At 50.9% G+C, this 26,264-nt stretch overlaps 1 protein-coding gene across 1 annotated transcript; it reads left to right on the forward strand.

Annotated features, from left to right (window-relative positions):
* The first annotated feature begins 1,824 nt into the window (after nucleotides 1-1,824).
* Nucleotides 1,825-26,200, forward strand: LOC133054417 (uncharacterized). Its single transcript, XM_061139391.1, has 3 exons — nucleotides 1,825-3,143; nucleotides 3,653-23,131; nucleotides 23,831-26,200. Exon 2 carries the CDS (start codon nucleotides 22,024-22,026, stop codon nucleotides 23,128-23,130), a length of 1,107 nt encoding a protein of 368 aa, XP_060995374.1. The 5' UTR covers nucleotides 1,825-3,143; nucleotides 3,653-22,023; the 3' UTR covers nucleotide 23,131; nucleotides 23,831-26,200.
* Nucleotides 26,201-26,264: the final 64 nt, after the last annotated feature.

Here is a 26,264-nt window from a genome sequence, read left to right on the forward strand (position 1 = left end):
GGCATTAGTTTCCGGGTTGTCTTTAGCCGATCATCCTGACTCAGAGTCCTTCCGGTGGTGCAGGCCTTCTTCAGCCCAGATGGATGCCAGAGAGAAGGATTCTGGGAGGTGGTCGGACATGTGGCGTCTCCTTTGGACCTTTCCCAAACTCTTCCTGTTGGTGGAGGCTCATTAGTCCCGTGTTCCTTGCCAGCACCTCCTGTTGTAAAACAACTCATGGCAATGGTTACTAGGTGCCTGGCCAGGGTGGGATCAGTGCGCTTCCCCTAACACCCTGATCACCTGCACCATCTCCACTTAGCTGCAGAGGAAAGACTCAGCAGGCAGCTGAGAAAAGCTGACCGTTCCTGGTTAGAACAAGGTGAGCAGTCTTTGCCAGAAGACCGCCAGGGTCCCACTGACCAGGCTTTGTCTGAAGGACACTGTAGCCCTGAACGGCTTCCACCAGAAGGACACTGTAGCAGTTGAATATACTCTGTGAAACGATCCAAAGAAGAAGAGAACGACAAACAAGAGGCACAGGAAGCATATGAGCAAGACACGCCTGCTGCGCTGCGAAGAAACAGCAACTTGAGAGCCAAAAAAGGAGAGAGGAGAGGCTCCAAGGCTCTCCAAAAAAAGAAAATTCAAGTGCTCAAAATGTGGAGCCAAAACACTCACAGTGGCCAGACAAATTCGAAATCACAAATGGAGTATTTTCTAAGAAAATACAGGAGAAGAATTAACGGGAAAAATTTACGGTACAAATATCTACTTGCCTTTGAGTCCTTTTGTATAGGGACTGTCCGTCCTAACATATAACTAGATTTGTCAGCATAAACTGGCCTGCGAAGGGATAGAATAGGGGGGGGAAAAAAGGAAAAAAATGTGTAGAAGTCGTACCGTTTTCAAATAGTTTCAATTCTCCGTTCAGAGTTCAGTGGATCGGTTTCCTGGAGATGCGACAAGGACGTCAAGGATCATTCAACAAAACCTTTCCAAGTCGCTTCAAACGTCGTTTAAACCGGATTTCTACCTATTGCTTCATCAGGTTCTTTCTGAAAGCAATACGACATCTTGGGTGCGATGGAAACGAGAAACCAGGTTCTCATAGCACCAGCAATCTTTCCTGTTAGAAAGCTCAAAATAGATTGCATTGCATGCAGACAAATCAGTTTAATAAATTCCTTTATCACATTTTGGTACGGTAATTCATTTGGCAGAAAGGGCATCATCTTGCCCTCGAGATAAGCCCACACAATGTGGCTTAGAAGTCGCAGGAGTAGGTCTTGCATGAAGGAAGTCCTTCTCGCTAAGTCGCAACACATACTGGATATCTCGTTGCTTTTGGTCAGGCTGTGCCTGCGTCTTAATTCATAGAGGTGCCTCAGTGGCTCTGCAGAGAGGCCAGTGTCCTTACAAAGAGAAGTTGAAAGTCACCTAGTGAGGAGAGGCACCGCGCAGGGTGCAGAGACCCAAGGGGACGCGCCAGGTTTTAAAGAGCTTGTGGCCTCTTGAAGGGGGCGTGTCTAAGGCAGAGCTGAGAGCTGGTTGTTTTCAGAAGAGGCGGCAGGAAGTGTCGAGTGGGGTGGGGCCAAGCCGCCTGCTCAATATCGGTTTTTGAATACCCCGGGTGTGTTTGGAGCTCTGGAGGTGGTCTCTGATAGCCGGAGACCAAACTGAGCATATTTTTTTTTTTATAAAACTGAGCACTTTGTTTTTTTTTTTTTTTTGTCATGAAACTGAGCATTTTTTTTTTTTTTTTTTTTGTCAGAAAACTGAGCACTTTTTTTTTGGTCACAAAACTGAGCACTTTTTTTTTTTTTTTTTTTTTTTGTCACCAAACTGAGCATTTATTTATTTATTCATTTTTGTCACCAAACTGAGCTGAAGAAGGAATTCATAGGGCCTGGACTCCATCTCAGGCCTGTCTGTGCTGATCGTGCATGGCCACCTCTCCAGTGGACTCTGAACTCTGTGCTTAGCGCCTGTGGGAACAACAATGGAAGGATAAGACCCCCCTCTGGGCAGGGGAATGTTGAAGAAGAGAAAACAGACACTAATCACCCCTGCCTCTGGACACTATCTATCAGAATGTAAGCACAGGCTTATCGGTTATTAACTATTTGGAATGTAACTGCGGGCTTATTGATTATTGACTGTTTGAACACATAACACGTGAATGATGGGGTTATTGTAATTGTATTTACCCTTCCTTTGTTTATGTAAGTCTCAAGGGAATTGGGGTAGTGGGTTTGGACGCGTGCACATGGGGTATAAAAGATTTTCACAAATGCTGGTCGGGGTCCTTGGCTAAGAGGAGACTCTGCCTTGGGCCCGCCAGTGTAATAAACTGCACTCCACTATCTGCATTGTCCTTCTGAGAGAGTTTGCTTCCCGGAAAGCGTGGCTATAACATTTGGTGCATTGGCCGGGAAACTCCTCACTTTGAGGAGACAGGTCTCACTTGAGGCCACCCCGAGGCTTTGTAGCTTGAACCTCCTAGAAGAGGGAAGGCGCCTCGCCCCTCTGGAAGGATTCTGCTTCTCAACGCCCGGACCTTTCACGTCAGCAGGTAGTGGATGGCAGCAGGGGAACTGAGCGCTCAGGTGAGGAGGAACTCACCGAGTAGGGTGGAAGAGGGGGCCTGATCACCCCTCTGGGAGGGACTAGAAGGAGCGGGGACCCACAGGAGCCTGGAATAGGCAGGCGGCGATTGCTTGGTACACAGGTCGACGAGCGTGCTAGGGTTTAGGAAGGAAATTTGTGAAGGTCATTTAGGAGGTGTGTCCACGCTGTCTCGGGGAAAATTATTACCAAGCTATCGCCAGGGGATTCTTAGGATAGGAAACTGGTCCTTGTATGCTCGTATTCTGCCCTCCCCCAGGAGGTGTCCTGTCTGCTGTGAAATTCTTGACCCCCTTGGAATTGTTGGGCTAGAAGGAGGGGGAAACAGAAGTGAGTATGAATTGGCTTTTCTGGAGATGGCCTGGGACATGAGATATTTAACCCATCTGTGTTTTCATCCGCACCTGATCAAGCCCACCAAGGCAGAATGGACTTTAAGGGAGAAACAGTCTCGGACCATGTGATGTTCTGGTTCAGCTATGCTGACTGGCAGGTGAAGACACGCTGATCCCCCTTCTCCCTCTGGGATCTGGCAGGTAAGGCTCTTCTCACCCCAGTTAAGGAGGCAAAATGGCAATTTAAGTGTCACTGAGTGGAAATATCAGAAGTACATAGGGTACTGAGAACTTCGTAGACAGAACGAAAAGGAAAAGTAGAAGAAGGTCCGAGAAGGTAAGCAAGATGGGGGAAAGTGAATCTAAGGCAACTGTATTGGAGTGCATGATTAAAAATTTAAAGAAGGGATTAGGAGGAGACTATGGGGTGGAGATGAAGCCTAACTGCCTCCACATACTCTGTGAGGTCGAATGGCCCCCTATGGGAGCAGGATGGCCACCAGAGAACACCGTGAACTTAAAAATAGTGGAAGCAATCTATACAGCAGTCACAGGAGAGCCAGGACACTGGGATCTATATCCATCTATTGACTCATGGCTAGGGTTAGCTTGAGACCCTCCTACTTGGACAAGGTTCTGTATCCAGAAGGGAAAGGGAAAAATATTAATGGCACAAAAATTGACTTATGATAAAATAGGAAATTCTACAGGATTTGGACGGGGATGACCTGACCCCTCCCCCATGCTGGATAATGACACGCCTGCCTCCCAGTGCTTCACCAGGACAGGAGGCCGCCTTAATGCCCGATCCAGGGCCAGGTGAAGTTTCTGCAACAGCCACTGCTCCTCTGCCAGCTTTCCCGGAGTTCATAGAGCCGCCGTTTGGGCAGGCTCCGATCCCGGTGACAGAAGCCTCTGGCCAACACTTCCAGGATCCGGCTCCACCCGAACCGCCCAAGCTATACCCGCCTCTCCTGGTGAGTACTGACAAGACGGGGAGGGAGACGTTGGAATTAAGCAGAGACCGCGCCCTGCCGGAGAGCTGGAGGGAACGAAAGAGAACAAACAAGAGCCTTACAGTGCAAGTTGCTGCTCTGGGAAAGTCTATCTCGGGCCCTCCAGAAAACCTCATCTGCCCCAGGGACAGGACAGTCCTTCAGCCGGTCCAAAGGGAGGCCCTGGGCCCATTACAGCCAAACCAGTGTGCCCGGTGCCGAGCTTTTGGCCACTGGAAGAAGAAGAAGCTCCCGCAGTTGTGGGGCTTGCTGACCTGGAAATTAACTAGGGCTGCCAGGGCTCAGAGATATCAGGTCCCTGAGAGCCCATGGTAACCGTAAAAGTGGGGGACCAAAACACTGACTTCGTGGTGGATACAGGAGAACTGTCGGTAGTAACAAAACCTGTGGCACCTCTGTCCACAAGACTACCGCTGTAACTGGGGTATCGGGAGAAGAGATGATTAAATCATTTTGCCAGCCCAGAAAATGTCAGATTGGGGGGTGGGGGGGGCACCAAGTGATTCATGAACTCCTCTGCATTCCTGAGTGCCCAGTACCCCTGTTGGGAAGAGACTTGCTCTCCAAACTAGGAGCACAAGTGACTTTCTCCCCTGAGGAGAGACCCACCTTCTGGACGGACTCTATGACTTATTTGCCCTCTCTCTCAATACCAACCCAAGATGAGTGGAGGTTGCATGAGCCTCTGAAGGCAGAACCGGGTGGGCCAGAAGAACATGAGGCAGCTAACTCAATTATTCCCTGAGGTCTGGGTGGAAGACAACCCCCCGTCCCCCCCAGGCTGGCTAAACATCATGCCCCAGTGATAATAGAACTCAAACCAGGCACCATCCCGGTTAGAGGGCGCCAGTACCCGCTATGGATGGAGGCCTGAACCGGCATATTGCCCCACATCAATAGATTGAAACAAGCAGGCATTCTGGTAGAGTGCCAGTCGGCTTGGAATACGCCAATCCTGCCAGTCAACAGGGAAGGAGGACAGGACTATAGGCCTGTACAAGATCTCAGGCTAGTCAACCAGGCTACTGTGACTTTACATCCCACTGTTCCAAACCCCTATACCTTACTTAGCCTCCTCCCACCGAGGACTAAAGTTTACACTTGCCTAGATCTCAAGGATGCCTTCTTCTGCATACGCCTCGCCCCAGCGTCACAGCCCATCTTTGCCTTTGAATGGGAAGATCCAGTGGGGAGCACCAAACAACAGCTCATCTGGACTCCCCCACAAGGGTTTAAAAACTTCCCAGCCATCTTTGGAGAAGCCTTGGCTTCTGATCAGGACTCATTCCATCCGGAAGAGTATGGATGTCAGCTCCTACAATAGGGGGATGACCTGCTGCTGGCTGCCTGAGACCAAGGAAAAATGCTGGAAAGGGACAAATGCACTGCTCCAGCTGTTGATGGAAGGTTACCGGGTGTCGAAGAAGAAGGCACAGATCTACAAAGAGGAGGTAAGGTATCTGGGGTTTGTTTTAAAGAAGGACTCAGGGTTCCAGACCCTAATTGGGTCCTATATACTGATGGCACTCGCCTGATAAAACAGGGACAACAGTGTGAGGGGGCCGCTGTATGCAGAAACAGCCCAGGCAGGTGGTTGAGAGTCACCTGCAGATCGGTCATCAGTGGTCTGACCAACATCATCTTGATTGTTTTCGGGACAGTGAAGCTAGCTATAGTACATGTCCCCGGTCACCAGATAGGAGAAGACCCTAAGGCGCGGGGCAATCGTGCTGCTGATGCGGCCGCTCGAGAAGCGGCTAGCCGGGACTATGCTGCCCTCATATTAGCCGTGGGACTTCCACCTCCTTGTATGGGGACCTTGCCACCAGTTCCCGAATATTCCCTCCCTGATCTCGCCTGGATCAACAAGGATACCACCCTCCAGAAAGATGACCAAGATGGATGGTACCGAGACCAAATCAACAACCTGATCTTGCCTGCCACCCTGGGTCGTCACCTGTGTGAACACCTGCACACAACTACACACTTGGGAGAAAAAAAGACCCTAACACTTCTCCAGACGGCCTGCCTGAGGTTCCCTCGACAAAATGCCACTGTACGAGACATAATTCAAGCCTGCAAAGCGTGCCAGCTGATGAGGGCAGAGAAGAAGCAGCACTCGGGAACGAGGTACCGAGGGGAAAAGCCAGGGCAACACTGAGGTAAGGCCAGGCAAGTACGGGTACCGCTATCTGTTGGTTCTGGTAGATACCTTCTCGGGGTGGGTGGAAGCTTTCCCCACTAAGGGAGAGACAGCAATAGTGGTTGCTAAAAAGATCTTAGAGGAGATAGGGCCTAGGTATGGGCTGCCAGTGACTATGGGCTCTGATAATGGACCTGCCTTTGTGAGCCAGATTGTACAAGGGCTGGCCCAAGCTCTGGGGACGAAATGGAAGTTACACTGCGAATATAATCCCCAGAGCTCAGGACAGGTTGAGAGAATGAATCGGACCCTAAAAGAAACTTTGACAAAGTTGGCAATAGAGACTGGCGGGGACTGGGTGACCCTCCTCCCCTTTGCACTCTTTCGGGCACGTAACACCCCTTATAAGCTGAATCTTACTCCTTTTGAGATTCTGTATGGAAGACCCCCTCCTGTGTATCCTATTTTCGAAGGAAAATGTCTGCCACCCCCTACTTTGGGACAATTCCAGCAAACTCTGATAGCATTAAGTAAGATGCATAACCATGTTTGGAAATTGATTCGAGAGATACATGAGGGCCAAAACAAGAGGGCCCTCCCCTCACATAATATTGGCCCAGGTGATTGGGTTTGGGTAAAACGACACCAATCTAAAGTATTAGAACCTAGATGGAAACGCCCTTATATTGTTGTTCTTACCACTCCTACCGCTGTCAAGGTCGACAGGATTGGACCCTGGGTTCACTGCAATCACGTGCGGCAAGCCACATCGGAAGAACAGGAAAAAGCGCGAGCAGAATGGAAGGCGAGTCCTCACCCGTCAAATCCTTTGAAACTGAAACTCGTCCGCCGCGAGGCCTCCTAATTCTCCTGCTGATGGCAACTCTCATCGACCCAGGAGCGACCAGTCATAACCCCCATCAACCTGCTAAGATCACATGGAAACTCAACGACGGGCAAACTCATGAGCTGCTCAATGAGACCTCAGGAATCCACCCTCCAAACACCTGGTGGCCGGACCTGAACTTCGACCTCTCAAGCCTCTTCGCAAAGCAGGACGGTCTCTATGATAAGTACTATAGGGATGGGATAAAAAACCATAGGTTGGGGTTTGGGGCTTGCCCGGGCTATGTAAGAAATAACTGGAAAACCTGTGGTGGCATAGAAAGCTATTATTGCAGGAGCTGGAGTTGTGTGACCTCTTGTGATGGACCCCAGAGGTGGGATGTCAGAAACAGAGATCTAGTTAGCTTCACCTTCAAGGACCGTAGACACCAGGGGCCTCAGGTACGAGTACAATTTAACCAGGAACGGGCGAAGAAAGAAAACCGCTGGACCTCAGGACTGACTTGGGGTTTTCAGCTTCACGTAAATTGGCCTGGCCCCTACCCAGGCGAGCTTTTAATCATTAAACAGGTTATTGAGCCGGTGCAGGTACATAGTTTAGGTCCCAATCTGGTCAAAGCATTACAGGGGCATAAGGCGACCCCCAAGCCAACCACCTTCAGACCAAGCTTGCCGGGAACATTTAACATCTCCTCTACCCCGAGCCTCAGAGGCAAACTGACAGAAACCCCTGGCCCTCTGGCTGTTACCATTAGCTCAGCAATTCAGGACCCCCTATGGGCCTTAGTGAATGCAGCCTTTACGGTCTTAAACCATACCAACCCTAATGCGACCCAGTCCTGTTGGCTTTGTTATAATCTTCACCCACCCTTCTATGAGGCCATAGGCCTCAATGTCTCTTACCACTTATCTTCAGGCCAGAACCCACCCCCATGCCGATGGGAAGAACGCAAGGTTGGCCTCACAATGAATGAAGTCTGGGGACAGGGACTCTGTTTGGGCACAGTGCCACGTGATAAAACTTCCCTCTGTGCCCGGACTATTAGTAACCTACGCTTACACGGCAAACATTGGATTGTGCCAGAGGTTGGGGGTTGGTGGATTTGTTCACATACTGGGCTAACCCCATGTTTACATTGTGAAGATTTTTAACCAGAGTCAAGAATTCTGTGTCCTGGTTGCTGTAATGCCAAAAATCTTATACCACTCTGAAGAGGTTATGTACTCACATTGGGACCGGGAATTGCTAAGACAAAAGAGAGAGCCAATCAGTGCGATCACCATGGCAGCCTTGTTCAGTCTTGGGCTGGCAGGAGCAGGGACAGGAATAGCTTCACTATCTCTGCAAGGCCAAGGGTTTTCCTCCCTACGAGCCGCCATAGATGAAGATATAACTCGCATAGAAGAATCAATCAGCCACTTAGAGAAGTCTCTGACTTCCTTGTCTGAGGTGGTCTTGCAGAATAGGAGAGGATTAGACTTGATTTTTCTCCAACACGGTGGGGTCTGCGCGGCTCTGGGAGAAGAATGTTGTTTCTATGCAGACCATACAGGAGTGGTAAGAGAATCTATGGCAAAAGTAAGAGAAGGGCTGGCGCAACGAAAGAGGGAACGGGAGGCCCAACAGGGATGGTTTGAGTCTTGGTTTCAACGCTCCCCCTGGCTGACCACCTTAGTTTCCACCCTCCTGGGCCCGCTTATAGTGCTATTATTAACACTTACATTTGGCCCTTGTATTTTAAACCGGCTAATGTCATTTATTAAAGAACGTCTAAATACCATTCAGATTATGGTATTGAGGCAGCAATATCAGATGGTAGCCCAGGATGAAGAGAAAGATTCCTCTACAGGAACAACAAGACAGGGGGGAATGTGAGGCTGCCAGGGTTACTACCGTGACGGGCGGCCTGGACCTAAGTTTTAGCTTCCCCCGAAATGGTAAGATTCCCTACCCCCATCAGGTAACCTGGAGCCAGCCAATCAATATGCGCCCAGTAAGAACAAAGGGAGAGCTGAAAAGCCCGTGAACGCCCAGGTTTGAAAAAAGCCCGCAAAAGTCTGTACCAATAGAATTGTCTTGCAAACATGTAACCAATCCGCTTAAGCCAGCTACTAACCGCTTTTGCATATCTTATAAATTTGTGTAACAAGCTTGAGCTCGGCGCTTTCTGACCCTGCACCACTGTGATGTTTGTGGCAGAAAGCCCTGGCTCGAGACAGTAATAAACTTCCCTTTTTTGCGAGTTGCATTGTCTTGGAAGCCTTCTCTCTCTTCCCGCTCGGGGATTCGGACATCGGGCATAACATCTGGGGGCTCGTCCGGGATCCCTTGACCGGGAGTAGGGAACGCTTACAGGACAAAGGGGAAGGATAAATAATAACACCGGTGCTCAGGAAAGTCCAGAGTAAATCCAAGGCCCTGCTGGGAAGCAGGGAGGTATCTGGCACAGAAGGAAGGCTTTCTATAAAGGGGGGCCAGCCGGCATAAGGCCGAGGCCAGCGAACGCGCTGGGAGGCAGCCGACTCCGCGGGAAGGAAAGTTCCTCTACCGACCCCGAGTCTGGTGAAAAGCGGACGCCATTCTGTAAGGTGAATCTGCTACCGGGAGGCAAGAAAATTCAGGGGGCCCGAAAACCCAGCGCTGTGTCGTCGGCCGACGTTTGTTTGTCCGTGTGTTTGTCTTTGGCTCTCCGTGTTTTTGTGTGTGCCGGCATTGTCTCTAGTCTCGTTCTCTTCTGGTGCATCGTTCTTTCTCACTTCTGACTTTTTCTCCTTCTCTTCTTCTCTGATCTGCCCTCAACTCCTTTTCTTTTCGGGAGTTTCAGTGAACAGGCGAACGGTTGTGGGGGCATTTGATGAGTCCTGGCCAGGGCTACACTCTGGCGGACTCTGAAGGCCCTACAATAAGTAAGCCTCAGTAACTAGAGCCCGACCGGGTGAAACTCTCCTTTAACATCCCTAACTGAGGACGTGGCCTAAAATTCTTCTTGTGGGCACGGGTCAGGCACTTAAAGGCCATTAGGGCACCTGCCACTTGAAGACTCCCGTGAGAGGATAAGGGGGTCACGGAACGGACTAGAAACCCCTAGGGTGCCCGCCCCCAGCAAGAAAACTTCCGTGCAACGACGCCGGCACATAAACAGTTCCAAAAGCATACCATAAGCCCAACCTCTTGGCCGCCACCACTCCCGGTAGGATTTTTGGTGGTCGTTCTCAGTGACTTCCTCTCTCTCTTCCTTACCGTTTATTCTTTGACCATGGGGCAGGGAGAATCTACCCCACTTTCTCTCATGACTGACCATTTTTCGGATGTCAGGGCCAGGGCCCATAACTTGTCTTTGCTAGTCAAGAAAAGTAAATTAATAACTTTTTGTTCTGCAGTGGCCCGCCTTTCAGGTTGGATGGCCTCCGGAAGGCACCTTTCAACCGTCCATCATACAGGCTGTGAAGGAGAAGATTATGGCTCCTGATCCCTGGGGCCATCCGAGTCAGGTCCCCTATGTCATGGTCTGGCAGGATCTAGTGGAAAATCCGCCTAAATGGTTAAAACCTTTTGTTCACAAACTTCCTAGTTCCTCCAATTCACAGGTCCTGGTGATGGAGACCCCCCGGAGGAAACCAAAAAGAAAGAGGACCCAAAACCAGTCCTTCAGGAATCATCTTATCCAAACCTGATAGATCTAGAAACGGAGATAAGGCCTCTGCCATATGTGCCCTCCTTGCAATCCCCTCCGAGGAGAGAAGCTCCCACAGGTGAACCGAGAGGATTAAGAGGGCCAACGGGAACCGACCGTGAGGGGGGGCTGGCATTGGGGACCCGGGGGAAAACTAAGGGAGATAGGGGTAAGCAAGACCCTGGGGCCCCAGAGTTACCTTCATCCACTGTTCAGGCGCTCCCCGTCCGAGTGGGACCAACTAACCCGGACGGAGAGCGAACCTATCAGTACTGGCCCTTTTCCACGAGTGACCTGTACAATTGGAAGACCCAAAACCCTCCTTTCTCAGAGAAACCCCAAGGCCTCATTGACCTCTTAGATTCCATTTTGTTCACTCATAATCCCACCTGGGATGATTGTCAGCAGCTGTTGCAGGTGCTCTTCACCACGGAAGAACGGGAGCGAATTCTGGCAGAGGCGCGGAAACGGGCCCCAGGGGTCGACGGGAGGCCAACCGCCCAGCCTCATCTTGTGGACGAGGGGTTTCCCCTGTTGCGGCCTAACTGGGATTTTGAGCGGGTGGAAGGTAGGGAGCGTCTCCGAGTGTACCGCCAGACTCTAATGGCTGGCCTGCGGGCTGCAGCAAGAAAGCCGACAAATCTGGCAAAGGTAAATTTAGTAAGGCAAGAGCCCACTGAAAGCCCGGCAGCCTTCCTAGAGAGGCTGATGGAAGCTTTCAGGCAATATACACCTATGGACCCCCAGGCTGAGGAGTCACGCGCTGCAGTTCTGTTAGCGTTCGTGAATCAGGCAGCCCCAGATATTAGGAAGAAATTACAAAAGGTAGAGGGATTGGGAGAACAGACAATACAGGATTTACTGAAAGTAGCTGAAAAGGTATTTAATAATAGGGAAACCCCAGAAGAAAGGGAAGAGCGAATTCGGCGGGAGGAAAGGGAATTAGCGGAGAAGATCAGGAAAGAAGATAGGGAACATAGGGCGAGGGAAAACCGGAAGAACCAGAAGGAGCTAGCCCAGATTCTTTTTGCGGGGATAAAGGCCGGAACAGAATTGAGGGAACCTCGAGACCCCCGGACGGGAGAAAAAGAAAAACCAAAAAGGCAGGCCCTAAAGAAGGATCAGTGCGCCTACTGCAAAGAACAGGGGCACTGGAAAAACGAGTGCCCTAAGAGGGACTCAAGGAGAGGAATGACCCAGAGAGAGAAAATCCCCCCTGGAACTCGAGTTCTATATGCGGGGGAAGACAGTGACTAGGGGAGTCGAGACTCGGCACCCCTCCCCGAGTCCTGGGTAGCCATACATGTGGAGGGGAAACCCGTTGGCTTCATGGTAGATACTGGCGCCCAACACTCTGTTCTAAATAAAAAACTGGGACCAATGTCTAAGAAAACCAGCTTAGTGCAAGGAGCCATGGGGACAAAAAGATATTGTTGGACCACAGAATGGAAAGTAAATCTGGGGACCCACCAGGTGTCCCATTCGTTTTTGGTGATACCAGAATGCCCAGCCCCTCTACTTGGAAGAGACTTGTTGACTAAAGTTAATGCTCAGATCCATTTTGACCCCGGGGGAATGTCAGTCACGGATGGACTTGGACAACCGATACATGTCTTGTCCCTAGCCTTAAGAGATGAATACAGACTTTTTGCGCCTAAACCCTCAGAGACCATAGCACTAGATGTACAACCGTGGGTCCATAAATATCCATTGGCCTGGGCAGAAACAGCAGGAATGGGACTAGCCAAACAGAGACATCCGGTCGTCATCGAGCTAAAGGCCGAGGCAGTTCCTGTGAGGGTGAGACAGTACCCTATGAGCCAAGAAGCTCGGCGGGGGATCACTCCCCACATTCGACGGCTCATGGAGGCCGGAATTCTCAGGCGATGCCAATCCCCACACCCCCTTACTGCCGGTGAAGAAGCCAGGGGGGACAGATTACAGACCTGTCCAAGACCTGCGAGAAGTCAACAAACGGGTGAGTGACATACACCCAACTGTCCCTAACCCGTATACCCTCCTGAGCAGTTTACTGCCTGAGTACACTTGGTACACTGTGCTGGACTTGAAGGATGCCTTTTTCAGCCTACCCCTGGCAGTTCGGAGCCAGGAGATATTTGCCTTTGAGTGGACTGAGGGGGAGGGCCAACCGGTAGTACAATTAACTTGGACCCGCCTCCCACAGGGGTTCAAGAACTCCCCTACCTTGTTTAATGAGGCTCTGAGTGAGGACCTCTAAGAATATCGGGCTTGCCACCCAGAGGTCATTCTGCTACAATATGTAGATGACCTTATGTTGGCTGGAACCACAGAGGAAGCTTGCAGCCGTGCCACTGGGGACCTATTACAGACCCTAGGCATCTCGGGGTATCACGCTAGTGCAAAGAAGGCACAAATAGCCCGGCAAGAGGTCACCTATTTGGGGTATAAGATCAGGCAGGGGCAAAGGTGGCTAACCCAGGCCATGAAAGAAACAATATTGCAGATACCAGAGCCCAAAAACCCCCGCCAGGTGAGAGAGTTTCTGGGGACTGTTGGATATTGCAGACTGTGGATTATGGGGTTTGCTGAGAAGGCCCGGCCCTTATATGAGGGAAGTAAAGAGACCCCAAACTGGACTTGGACTGAGCCAATGAAACAGGCTTTCCAGACACTCAGACAGGCCCTACTAGAAGCCCCAGCCCTTGCCCTGCCTAACCCAAATAAGCCATTCCAGCTGTTTGTAGATGAAAAGCAAGGAATAGGAAAGGGGGTCTTGACTCAACAATGGGGACCATGGAAGCGGCCGGTAGCATACCTTTCGAAGCGATTAGACCCGGTGGCCGCTGGGTGGCCCCCTTGCCTTCGCATCATTGCAGCTACAGCCCTCCTCGTCCGCGACGCTGACAAGTTGACGTATGGACAGCAACTCTCGGTTTACACCCCCCACGCCGTAGAAGGGGTTTTAAAGCAGCCGCCGGGTAAGTGGATCTCCAATGCCCGCTTGACACACTACCAGGCCTTGCTGCTCGATGCCCCATGGGTGCGTTTTCAGACCCCTTGCTTCCTAAATCTGGCCACGCTCCTACCCAACCCAGAGAAGGACAGCCCTCTCCATGATTGCAGTGAGATACTGGCTGAGGCCCTGGCGGCACGAAAAGACTTAACTGATGTACCCCTAAGCAACAGGGAGCTAGTATGGTTCACCGATGGGAGCAGTTATGTAAAAGATGGGCAAAGGAAGGCGGGAGCCGCCATAGTTGATGATTCAGGGCAGACGATATGGGCTGAGACACTACCCCCAAACACTTCTGCACAAAAAGCAGAATTGATTGCCCTAACACAGGCTCTGGAGCAAGCCAAAGGGAAGAGAGTCACCATTTTTACTGACAGCCGATATGCTTTCAGCACTGCCCATATGCAAGGTCCCATATACCAAGAAAGGGGATTTCGGACAGCTGAGGGAAAAGAGGTCAAAAATCTGCCTGAGATTCGCAGGATCTTGGAAGCTGTCCAACTACCCCAGGCAGTAGCTATAGTACATGTCCCCGGTCACCAGAAAGGAGAAGACCCTAAGGCGCGGGGCAATCATGCTGCTGATGCGGCCGCTCGAGAAGCGGCTAGCCGGGACTATGCTGCCCTCATATTAGCCATGGGACTTCCACCTTCTTGTATGGGGACCTTGCCACCAGTTCCCGAATATTCCCTCCCTGATCTCGCCTGGATCAACAAGGATACCACCCTCCAGAAAGATGACTAAGATGGATGGTACCGAGACCAAATCAACAACCTGATCTTGCCTGCCACCCTGGGTCGTCACCTGTGTGAACACCTGCACACAACTACACACTTGGGAGAAAAAAAGACCCTAACACTTCTCCAGACGGCCTGCCTGAGGTTCCCTCGACAAAATGCCACTGTACGAGACATAATTCAAGCCTGCAAAGCGTGCCAGCTGATGAGGGCAGAGAAGAAGCAGCACTCGGGAACGAGGTACCGAGGGGAAAAGCCAGGGCAACACTGAGGTAAGGCCAGGCAAGTACGGGTACCGCTATCTGTTGGTTCTGGTAGATACCTTCTCGGGGTGGGTGGAAGCTTTCCCCACTAAGGGAGAGACAGCAATAGTGGTTGCTAAAAAGATCTTAGAGGAGATAGGGCCTAGGTATGGGCTGCCAGTGACTATGGGCTCTGATAATGGACCTGCCTTTGTGAGCCAGATTGTACAAGGGCTGGCCCAAGCTCTGGGGACGAAATGGAAGTTACATTGTGAATATAATCCCCAGAGCTCAGGACAGGTTGAGAGAATGAATCGGACCCTAAAAGAAACTTTGACAAAGTTGGCAATAGAGACTGGCGGGGACTGGGTGACCCTCCTCCCCTTTGCACTCTTTCGGGCACGTAACACCCCTTATAAGCTGAATCTTACTCCTTTTGAGATTCTGTATGGAAGACCCCCTCCTGTGTATCCTATTTTCGAAGGAAAATGTCTGCCACCCCCTACTTTGGGACAATTCCAGCAAACTCTGATAGCATTAAGTAAGATGCATAACCATGTTTGGAAATTGATTCGAGAGATACATGAGGGCCAAAACAAGAGGGCCCTCCCCTCACATAATATTGGCCCAGGTGATTGGGTTTGGGTAAAACGACACCAATCTAAAGTATTAGAACCTAGATGGAAACGCCCTTATATTGTTGTTCTTACCACTCCTACCGCTGTCAAGGTCGACAGGATTGGACCCTGGGTTCACTGCAATCACGTGCGGCAAGCCACATCGGAAGAACAGGAAAAAGCGCGAGCAGAATGGAAGGCGAGTCCTCACCCGTCAAATCCTTTGAAACTGAAACTCGTCTGCCGAGAGGCCTCCTAATTCTCCTGCTGATGGCAGCTCTCATCGACCCAGGAGCGACCAGTCATAACCCCCATCAACCTGCTAAGATCACATGGAAACTCAACGACGGGCAAACTCATGAGCTGCTCAATGAGACCTCAGGAATCCACCCTCCAAACACCTGGTGGCCAGACCTGAACTTCGACCTCTCAAGCCTCTTCGCAAAGCAGGACGGTCTCTATGATAAGTCCTATAGGGATGGGATAAAAAACCATAGGTTGGGGTTTTGGGCTTGCCCGGGCTATGTAAGAAATAACTGGAAAACCTGTGGTGGCATAGAAAGCTATTATTGCAGGAGCTGGAGTTGTGTGACCTCTTGTGATGGACCCCAGAGGTGGGATGTCGGAAACAGAGATCTAGTTAGCTTCACCTTCAAGGACCGTAGACACCAGGGGCCTCAGGTACGAGTACAATTTAACCAGGAACGGACGAAGAAAGAAAACCGCTGGACCTCAGGACTGACTTGGGGTTTTCAGCTTCACGTAAATTGGCCTGGCCCCTACCCAGGCGAGCTTTTAATCATTAAACAGGTTATTGAGCCGGTGCAGGTACATAGTTTAGGTCCCAATCTGGTCAAAGCATTACAGGGGCATAAGGCGACCCCCAAGCCAACCACCTTCAGACCAAGCTTGCCGGGAACATTTAACATCTCCTCTACCCCGAGCCTCAGAGGCAAACTGACAGAAACCCCTGGCCCTCTGGCTGTTACCATTAGCTCAGCAATTCAGGACCCCCTATGGGCCTTAGTGAATGCAGCCTTTACGGTCTTAAACCATACCAACCCTAATGCGACCCAGTCCTGTTGGCTTTGTTATAATCTTCACCCACCCTTCTATGAGGCCATAGGCCTCAATGTCTCTTACCACTTATCTTCAGGCCAGAACCCACCCCCATGCCGATGGGAAGAACGCAAGGTTGGCCTCACAATGAATGAAGTCTGGGGACAGGGACTCTGTTTGGGCACAGTGCCACGTGATAAAACTTCCCTCTGTGCCCGGACTATTAGTAACCTACGCTTACACGGCAAACATTGGATTGTGCCAGAGGTTGGGGGTTGGTGGATTTGTTCACATACTGGGCTAACCCCATGTTTACATTGTGAAGATTTTTAACCAGAGTCAAGAATTCTGTGTCCTGGTTGCTGTAATGCCAAAAATCTTATACCACTCTGAAGAGGTTATGTACTCACATTGGGACCGGGAATTGCTAAGACAAAAGAGAGAGCCAATCAGTGCGATCACCATGGCAGCCTTGTTCAGTCTTGGGCTGGCAGGAGCAGGGACAGGAATAGCTTCACTATCTCTGCAAGGCCAAGGGTTTTCCTCCCTACGAGCCGCCATAGATGAAGATATAACTCGCATAGAAGAATCAATCAGCCACTTAGAGAAGTCTCTGACTTCCTTGTCTGAGGTGGTCTTGCAGAATAGGAGAGGATTAGACTTGATTTTTCTCCAACACGGTGGGGTCTGCGCGGCTCTGGGAGAAGAATGTTGTTTCTATGCAGACCACACAGGAGTGGTAAGAGAATCTATGGCAAAAGTAAGAGAAGGGCTGGCGCAACGAAAGAGGGAACGGGAGGCCCAACAGGGATGGTTTGAGTCTTGGTTTCAACGCTCCCCCTGGCTGACCACCTTAGTTTCCACCCTCCTGGGCCCGCTTATAGTGCTATTATTAACACTTACATTTGGCCCTTGTATTTTAAACCGGCTAATGTCATTTATTAAAGAACGTCTAAATACCATTCAGATTATGGTATTGAGGCAGCAATATCAGATGGTAGCCCAGGATGAAGAGAAAGATTCCTCTACAGGAACAACAAGACAGGGGGGAATGTGAGGCTGCCAGGGTTAATACCGTGACGGGCGGCCTGGACCTAAGTTTTAGCTTCCCCCGAAATGGTAAGATTCCCTACCCCCATCAGGTAACCTGGAGCCAGCCAATCAATATGCGCCCAGTAAGAACAAAGGGAGAGCTGAAAAGCCCGTGAACGCCCAGGTTTGAAAAAAGCCCGCGAAAGTCTGTACCAATAGAATTGCCTTGCAAACATGTAACCAATCCGCTTAAGCCAGCTACTAACCGCTTTTGCATATCTTATAAATTTGTGTAACAAGCTTGAGTTCAGCGCTTTCTGACCCTGCACCACTGTGATGTTTGTGGCAGAAAGCCCTGGCTCGAGACAGTAATAAACTTCCCTTTTTTGCGAGTTGCATTGTCTTGGAAGCCTTCTCTCTCTTCCCGCTCGGGGATTCGGACATCGGGCATAACATTTGGGGGCTCGTCTGGGATCCCTTGACCGGGAGAAGGGAACGCTTACAGGACAAAGGGGAAGGATAAATAATAACACCGGTGCTCAGGAAAGTCCAGAGTAAATCCAAGGCCCTGCTGGGAAGCAGGGAGGTATCTGGCACAGAAGGAAGGCTTTCTATAAAGGGGGGCCAGCCGGCATAAGGCCGAGGCCAGCGGATGCGCTGGGAGGCAGCCGACTCCGCGGGAAGGAAAGTTCCTCTACCGACCCCGAGTCTGGTGAAAAGCGGACGCCATTCTGTAAGGTGAATCTGCTACCGGGAGGCAAGAAAATTCAGGGGGCCCGAAAACCCAGCGCTGTGTCGTCGGCCGACGTTTGTTTGTCCGTGTGTTTGTCTTTGGCTCTCCGTGTTTTTGTGTGTGCCGGCATTGTCTCTAGTCTCGTTCTCTTCTGGTGCATCGTTCTTTCTCACTTCTGACTTTTTCTCCTTCTCTTCTTCTCTGATCTGCCCTCAACTCCTTTTCTTTTCGGGAGTTTCAGTGAACAGGCGAATGGTTGTGGGGGCATTTGATGAGTCCTGGCCAGGGCTACACTCTGGCGGACTCTGAAGGCCCTACAATAAGTAAGCCTCAGTAACTAGAGCCCGACCGGGTGAAACTCTCCTTTAACATCCCTAACTGAGGACGTGGCCTAAAATTCTTCTTGTGGGCACGGGTCAGGCACTTAAAGGCCATTAGGGCACCTGCCACTTGAAGACTCCCGTGAGAGGATAAGGGGGTCACGGAACGGACTAGAAACCCCTAGGGTGCCCGCCCCCAGCAAGAAAACTTCCGTGCAACGACGCCGGCACATAAACAGTTCCAAAAGCATACCATAAGCCCAACCTCTTGGCCGCCACCACTCCCGGTAGGATTTTTGGTGGTCGTTCTCAGTGACTTCCTCTCTCTCTTCCTTACCGTTTATTCTTTGACCATGGGGCAGGGAGAATCTACCCCACTTTCTCTCATGACTGACCATTTTTCGGATGTCAGGGCCAGGGCCCATAACTTGTCTTTGCTAGTCAAGAAAAGTAAATTAATAACTTTTTGTTCTGCAGTGGCCCGCCTTTCAGGTTGGATGGCCTCCAGAAGGCACCTTTCAACCGTCCATCATACAGGCTGTGAAGGAAAAGATTATGGCTCCTGATCCCTGGGGCCATCCGAGTCAGGTCCCCTATGTCATGGTCTGGCAGGATCTAGTGGAAAATCCGCCTAAATGGTTAAAACCTTTTGTTCACAAACTTCCTAGTTCCTCCAATTCACAGGTCCTGGTGATGGAGACCCCCCGGAGGAAACCAAAAAGAAAGAGGACCCAAAACCAGTCCTTCAGGAATCATCTTATCCAAACCTGATAGATCTAGAAACGGAGATAAGGCCTCTGCCATATGTGCCCTCCTTGCAATCCCCTCCGAGGAGAGAAGCTCCCACAGGTGAACCGAGAGGATTAAGAGGGCCAACGGGAACCGACCGTGAGGGGGGGCTGGCATTGGGGACCCGGGGGAAAACTAAGGGAGATAGGGGTAAGCAAGACCCTGGGGCCCCAGAGTTACCTTCATCCACTGTTCAGGCGCTCCCCGTCCGAGTGGGACCAACTAACCCGGACGGAGAGCGAACCTATCAGTACTGGCCCTTTTCCACGAGTGACCTGTACAATTGGAAGACCCAAAACCCTCCTTTCTCAGAGAAACCCCAAGGCCTCATTGACCTCTTAGATTCCATTTTGTTCACTCATAATCCCACCTGGGATGATTGTCAGCAGCTGTTGCAGGTGCTCTTCACCACGGAAGAACGGGAGCGAATTCTGGCAGAGGCGCCGAAACGGGTCCCAGGGGTCGACGGGAGGCCAACCGCCCAGCCTCATCTTGTGGACGAGGGGTTTCCCCTGTTGCGGCCTAACTGGGATTTTGAGCGGGTGGAAGGTAGGGAGCGTCTCCGAGTGTACCGCCAGACTCTAATGGCTGGCCTGCGGGCTGCAGCAAGAAAGCCGACAAATCTGGCAAAGGTAAATTTAGTAAGGCAAGAGCCCACTGAAAGCCCGGCAGCCTTCCTAGAGAGGCTGATGGAAGCTTTCAGGCAATATATACCTATGGACCCCCAGGCTGAGGAGTCACGCGCTGCAGTTCTGTTAGCGTTCGTGAATCAGGCAGCCCCAGATATTAGGAAGAAATTACAAAAGGTAGAGGGATTGGGAGAACAGACAATACAGGATTTACTGAAAGTAGCTGAAAAGGTATTTAATAATAGGGAAACCCCAGAAGAAAGGGAAGAGCGAATTCGGCGGGAGGAAAGGGAATTAGCGGAGAAGAACAGGAAAGAAGATAGGGAACATAGGGCGAGGGAAAACCGGAAGAACCAGAAGGAGCTAGCCCAGATTCTTTTTGCGGGGATAAAGGCCGGAACAGAATTGAGGGAACCTCGAGACCCCCGGACGGGAGAAAAAGAAAAACCAAAAAGGCAGGCCCTAAAGAAGGATCAGTGCGCCTACTGCAAAGAACAGGGGCACTGGAAAAACGAGTGCCCTAAGAGGGACTCAAGGAGAGGAATGACCCAGAGAGAGAAAATCCCCCCTGGAACTCGAGTTCTATATGCGGGGGAAGACAGTGACTAGGGGAGTCGAGACTCGGCACCCCTCCCCGAGTCCTGGGTAGCCATACATGTGGAGGGGAAACCCGTTGGCTTCATGGTAGATACTGGCGCCCAACACTCTGTTTTAAATAAAAAACTGGGACCAATGTCTAAGAAAACCAGCTTAGTGCAAGGAGCCATGGGGACAAAAAGATATTGTTGGACCACAGAATGGAAAGTAAATCTGGGGACCCACCAGGTGTCCCATTCGTTTTTGGTGATACCAGAATGCCCAGCCCCTCTACTTGGAAGAGACTTGTTGACTAAAGTTAATGCTCAGATCCATTTTGACCCCGGGGGAATGTCAGTCACGGATGGACTTGGACAACCGATACATGTCTTGTCCCTAGCCTTAAGAGATGAATACAGACTTTTTGCGCCTAAGCCCTCAGAGACCATAGCACTAGATGTACAACCGTGGGTCCATAAATATCCATTGGCCTGGGCAGAAACAGCAGGAATGGGACTAGCCAAACAGAGACATCCGGTCGTCATCGAGCTAAAGGCCGAGGCAGTTCCTGTGAGGGTGAGACAGTACCCTATGAGCCAAGAAGCTCGGCGGGGGATCACTCCCCACATTCGACGGCTCATGGAGGCCGGAATTCTCAGGCGATGCCAATCCCCACACCCCCTTACTGCCGGTGAAGAAGCCAGGGGGGACAGATTACAGACCTGTCCAAGACCTGCGAGAAGTCAACAAACGGGTGAGTGACATACACCCAACTGTCCCTAACCCGTATACCCTCCTGAGCAGTTTACTGCCTGAGTACACTTGGTACACTGTGCTGGACTTGAAGGATGCCTTTTTCAGCCTACCCCTGGCAGTTCGGAGCCAGGAGATATTTGCCTTTGAGTGGACTGAGGGGGAGGGCCAACCGGTAGTACAATTAACTTGGACCTGCCTCCCACAGGGGTTCAAGAACTCCCCTACCTTGTTTAATGAGGCTCTGAGTGAGGACCTCTAAGAATATCGGGCTTGCCACCCAGAGGTCATTCTGCTACAATATGTAGATGACCTTATGTTGGCTGGAACCACAGAGGAAGCTTGCAGCCGTGCCACTGGGGACCTATTACAGACCCTAGGCATCTCGGGGTATCGCGCTAGTGCAAAGAAGGCACAAATAGCCCGGCAAGAGGTCACCTATTTGGGGTATAAGATCAGGCAGGGGCAAAGGTGGCTAACCCAGGCCATGAAAGAAACAATATTGCAGATACCAGAGCCCAAAAACCCCCGCCAGGTGAGAGAGTTTCTGGGGACTGTTGGATATTGCAGACTGTGGATTATGGGGTTTGCTGAGAAGGCCCGGCCCTTATATGAGGGAAGTAAAGAGACCCCAAACTGGACTTGGACTGAGCCAATGAAACAGGCTTTCCAGACACTCAGACAGGCCCTACTAGAAGCCCCAGCCCTTGCCCTGCCTAACCCAAATAAGCCATTCCAGCTGTTTGTAGATGAAAAGCAAGGAATAGGAAAGGGGGTCTTGACTCAACAATGGGGACCATGGAAGCGGCCGGTAGCATACCTTTCGAAGCGATTAGACCCGGTGGCCGCTGGGTGGCCCCCTTGCCTTCGCATCATTGCAGCTACAGCCCTCCTCGTCCGCGACGCTGACAAGTTGACGTATGGACAGCAACTCTCGGTTTACACCCCCCCACGCCGTAGAAGGGGTTTTAAAGCAGCCGCCGGGTAAGTGGATCTCCAATGCCCGCTTGACACACTACCAGGCCTTGCTGCTCGATGCCCCACGGGTGCGTTTTCAGACCCCTTGCTTCCTAAATCCGGCCACGCTCCTACCCAACCCAGAGAAGGACAGCCCTCTCCATGATTGCAGTGAGATACTGGCTGAGGCCCTGGCGGCACGAAAAGACTTAACTGATGTACCCCTAAGCAACAGGGAGCTAGTATGGTTCACCGATGGGAGCAGTTATGTAAAAGATGGGCAAAGGAAGGCGGGAGCCGCCATAGTTGATGATTCAGGGCAGACGATATGGGCTGAGACACTACCCCCAAACACTTCTGCACAAAAAGCAGAATTGATTGCCCTAACACAGGCTCTGGAGCAAGCCAAAGGGAAGAGAGTCACCATTTTTACTGACAGCCGATATGCTTTCAGCACTGCCCATATGCAAGGTCCCATATACCAAGAAAGGGGATTTCGGACAGCTGAGGGAAAAGAGGTCAAAAATCTGCCTGAGATTCGCAGGATCTTGGAAGCTGTCCAACTACCCCAGGCAGTAGCTATAGTACATGTCCCCGGTCACCAGAAAGGAGAAGACCCTAAGGCGCGGGGCAATCATGCTGCTGATGCGGCCGCTCGAGAAGTGGCTAGCAGGGACTATGCTGCCCTCATATTAGCCATGGGACTTCCACCTTCTTGTATGGGGACCTTGCCACCAGTTCCCGAATATTCCCTCCCTGATCTCGCCTGGATCAACAAGGATACCACCCTCCAGAAAGATGACCAAGATGGATGGTACCGAGACCAAATCAACAACCTGATCTTGCCTGCCACCCTGGGTCGTCACCTGTGTGAACACCTGCACACAACTACACACTTGGGAGAAAAAAAGACCCTAACACTTCTCCAGACGGCCTGCCTGAGGTTCCCTCGACAAAATGCCACTGTACGAGACATAATTCAAGCCTGCAAAGCGTGCCAGCTGATGAGGGCAGAGAAGAAGCAGCACTCGGGAACGAGGTACCGAGCGGAAAAGCCAGGGCAACACTGAGGTAAGGCCAGGCAAGTACGGGTACCGCTATCTGTTGGTTCTGGTAGATACCGTCTCGGGGTGGGTGGAAGCTTTCCCCACTAAGGGAGAGACAGCAATAGTGGTTGCTAAAAAGATCTTAGAGGAGATAGGGCCTAGGTATGGGCTGCCAGTGACTATGGGCTCTGATAATGGACCTGCCTTTGTGAGCCAGATTGTACAAGGGCTGGCCCAAGCTCTGGGGACGAAATGGAAGTTACATTGCGAATATAATCCCCAGAGCTCAGGACAGGTTGAGAGAATGAATCGGACCCTAAAAGAAACTTTGACAAAGTTGGCAATAGAGACTGGCGGGGACTGGGTGACCCTCCTCCCCTTTGCACTCTTTCGGGCACGTAACACCCCTTATAAGCTGAATCTTACTCCTTTTGAGATTCTGTATGGAAGACCCCCTCCTGTGTATCCTATTTTCGAAGGAAAATGTCTGCCACCCCCTACTTTGGGACAATTCCAGCAAACTCTGATAGCATTAAGTAAGATGCATAACCATGTTTGGAAATTGATTCGAGAGATACATGAGGGCCAAAACAAGAGGGCCCTCCCCTCACATAATATTGGCCCAGGTGATTGGGTTTGGGTAAAACGACACCAATCTAAAGTATTAGAACCTAGATGGAAATGCCCTTATATTGTTGTTCTTACCACTCCTACCGCTGTCAAGGTCGACAGGATTGGACCCTGGGTTCACTGCAATCACGTGCGGCAAGCCACATCGGAAGAACAGGAAAAAGCGCGAGCAGAATGGAAGGCGAGTCCTCACCCGTCAAATCCTTTGAAACTGAAACTCGTCTGCCGAGAGGCCTCCTAATTCTCCTGCTGATGGCAGCTCTCATCGACCCAGGAGCGACCAGTCATAACCCCCATCAACCTGCTAAGATCACATGGAAACTCAACGACGGGCAAACTCATGAGCTGCTCAATGAGACCTCAGGAATCCACCCTCCAAACACCTGGTGGCCAGACCTGAACTTCGACCTCTCAAGCCTCTTCGCAAAGCAGGACGGTCTCTATGATAAGTCCTATAGGGATGGGATAAAAAACCATAGGTTGGGGTTTTGGGCTTGCCCGGGCTATGTAAGAAATAACTGGAAAACCTGTGGTGGCATAGAAAGCTATTATTGCAGGAGCTGGAGTTGTGTGACCTCTTGTGATGGACCCCAGAGGTGGGATGTCGGAAACAGAGATCTAGTTAGCTTCACCTTCAAGGACCGTAGACACCAGGGGCCTCAGGTACGAGTACAATTTAACCAGGAACGGACGAAGAAAGAAAACCGCTGGACCTCAGGACTGACTTGGGGTTTTCAGCTTCACGTAAATTGGCCTGGCCCCTACCCAGGCGAGCTTTTAATCATTAAACAGGTTATTGAGCCGGTGCAGGTACATAGTTTAGGTCCCAATCTGGTCAAAGCATTACAGGGGCATAAGGCGACCCCCAAGCCAACCACCTTCAGACCAAGCTTGCCGGGAACATTTAACATCTCCTCTACCCCGAGCCTCAGAGGCAAACTGACAGAAACCCCTGGCCCTCTGGCTGTTACCATTAGCTCAGCAATTCAGGACCCCCATGGGCCTTAGTGAATGCAGCCTTTACGGTCTTAAACCATACCAACCCTAATGCGACCCAGTCCTGTTGGCTTTGTTATAATCTTCACCCACCCTTCTATGAGGCCATAGGCCTCAATGTCTCTTACCACTTATCTTCAGGCCAGAACCCACCCCCATGCCGATGGGAAGAACGCAAGGTTGGCCTCACAATGAATGAAGTCTGGGGACAGGGACTCTGTTTGGGCACAGTGCCACGTGATAAAACTTCCCTCTGTGCCCGGACTATTAGTAACCTACGCTTACACGGCAAACATTGGATTGTGCCAGAGGTTGGGGGTTGGTGGATTTGTTCACATACTGGGCTAACCCCATGTTTACATTGTGAAGATTTTTAACCAGAGTCAAGAATTCTGTGTCCTGGTTGCTGTAATGCCAAAAATCTTATACCACTCTGAAGAGGTTATGTACTCACATTGGGACCGGGAATTGCTAAGACAAAAGAGAGAGCCAATCAGTGCGATCACCATGGCAGCCTTGTTCAGTCTTGGGCTGGCAGGAGCAGGGACAGGAATAGCTTCACTATCTCTGCAAGGCCAAGGGTTTTCCTCCCTACGAGCCGCCATAGATGAAGATATAACTCGCATAGAAGAATCAATCAGCCACTTAGAGAAGTCTCTGACTTCCTTGTCTGAGGTGGTCTTGCAGAATAGGAGAGGATTAGACTTGATTTTTCTCCAACACGGTGGGGTCTGCGCGGCTCTGGGAGAAGAATGTTGTTTCTATGCAGACCATACAGGAGTGGTAAGAGAATCTATGGCAAAAGTAAGAGAAGGGCTGGCGCAACGAAAGAGGGAACGGGAGGCCCAACAGGGATGGTTTGAGTCTTGGTTTCAACGCTCCCCCTGGCTGACCACCTTAGTTTCCACCCTCCTGGGCCCGCTTATAGTGCTATTATTAACACTTACATTTGGCCCTTGTATTTTAAACCGGCTAATGTCATTTATTAAAGAACGTCTAAATACCATTCAGATTATGGTATTGAGGCAGCAATATCAGATGGTAGCCCAGGATGAAGAGAAAGATTCCTCTACAGGAACAACAAGACAGGGGGGAATGTGAGGCTGCCAGGGTTAATACCGTGACGGGCGGCCTGGACCTAAGTTTTAGCTTCCCCCGAAATGGTAAGATTCCCTACCCCCATCAGGTAACCTGGAGCCAGCCAATCAATATGCGCCCAGTAAGAACAAAGGGAGAGCTGAAAAGCCCGTGAACGCCCAGGTTTGAAAAAAGCCCGCGAAAATCTGTACCAATAGAATTGCCTTGCAAACATGTAACCAATCCGCTTAAGCCAGCTACTAACCGCTTTTGCATATCTTATAAATTTGTGTAACAAGCTTGAGTTCAGCGCTTTCTGACCCTGCACCACTGTGATGTTTGTGGCAGAAAGCCCTGGCTCGAGACAGTAATAAACTTCCCTTTTTTGCGAGTTGCATTGTCTTGGAAGCCTTCTCTCTCTTCCCGCTCGGGGATTCGGACATCGGGCATAACAT

Source organism: Dama dama, chromosome 4 (genome assembly GCF_033118175.1).
Source record: "Dama dama isolate Ldn47 chromosome 4, ASM3311817v1, whole genome shotgun sequence".
NCBI classification, from domain to species: Eukaryota; Metazoa; Chordata; class Mammalia; order Artiodactyla; family Cervidae; genus Dama; species Dama dama.

Bases quoted from the DNA above. Each gene is read 5' to 3' on its own strand.
- LOC133054417 (XM_061139391.1), top strand. From the start codon at position 22,024: ATGGACAGCAACTCTCGGTTTACACCCCCCCACGCCGTAGAAGGGGTT.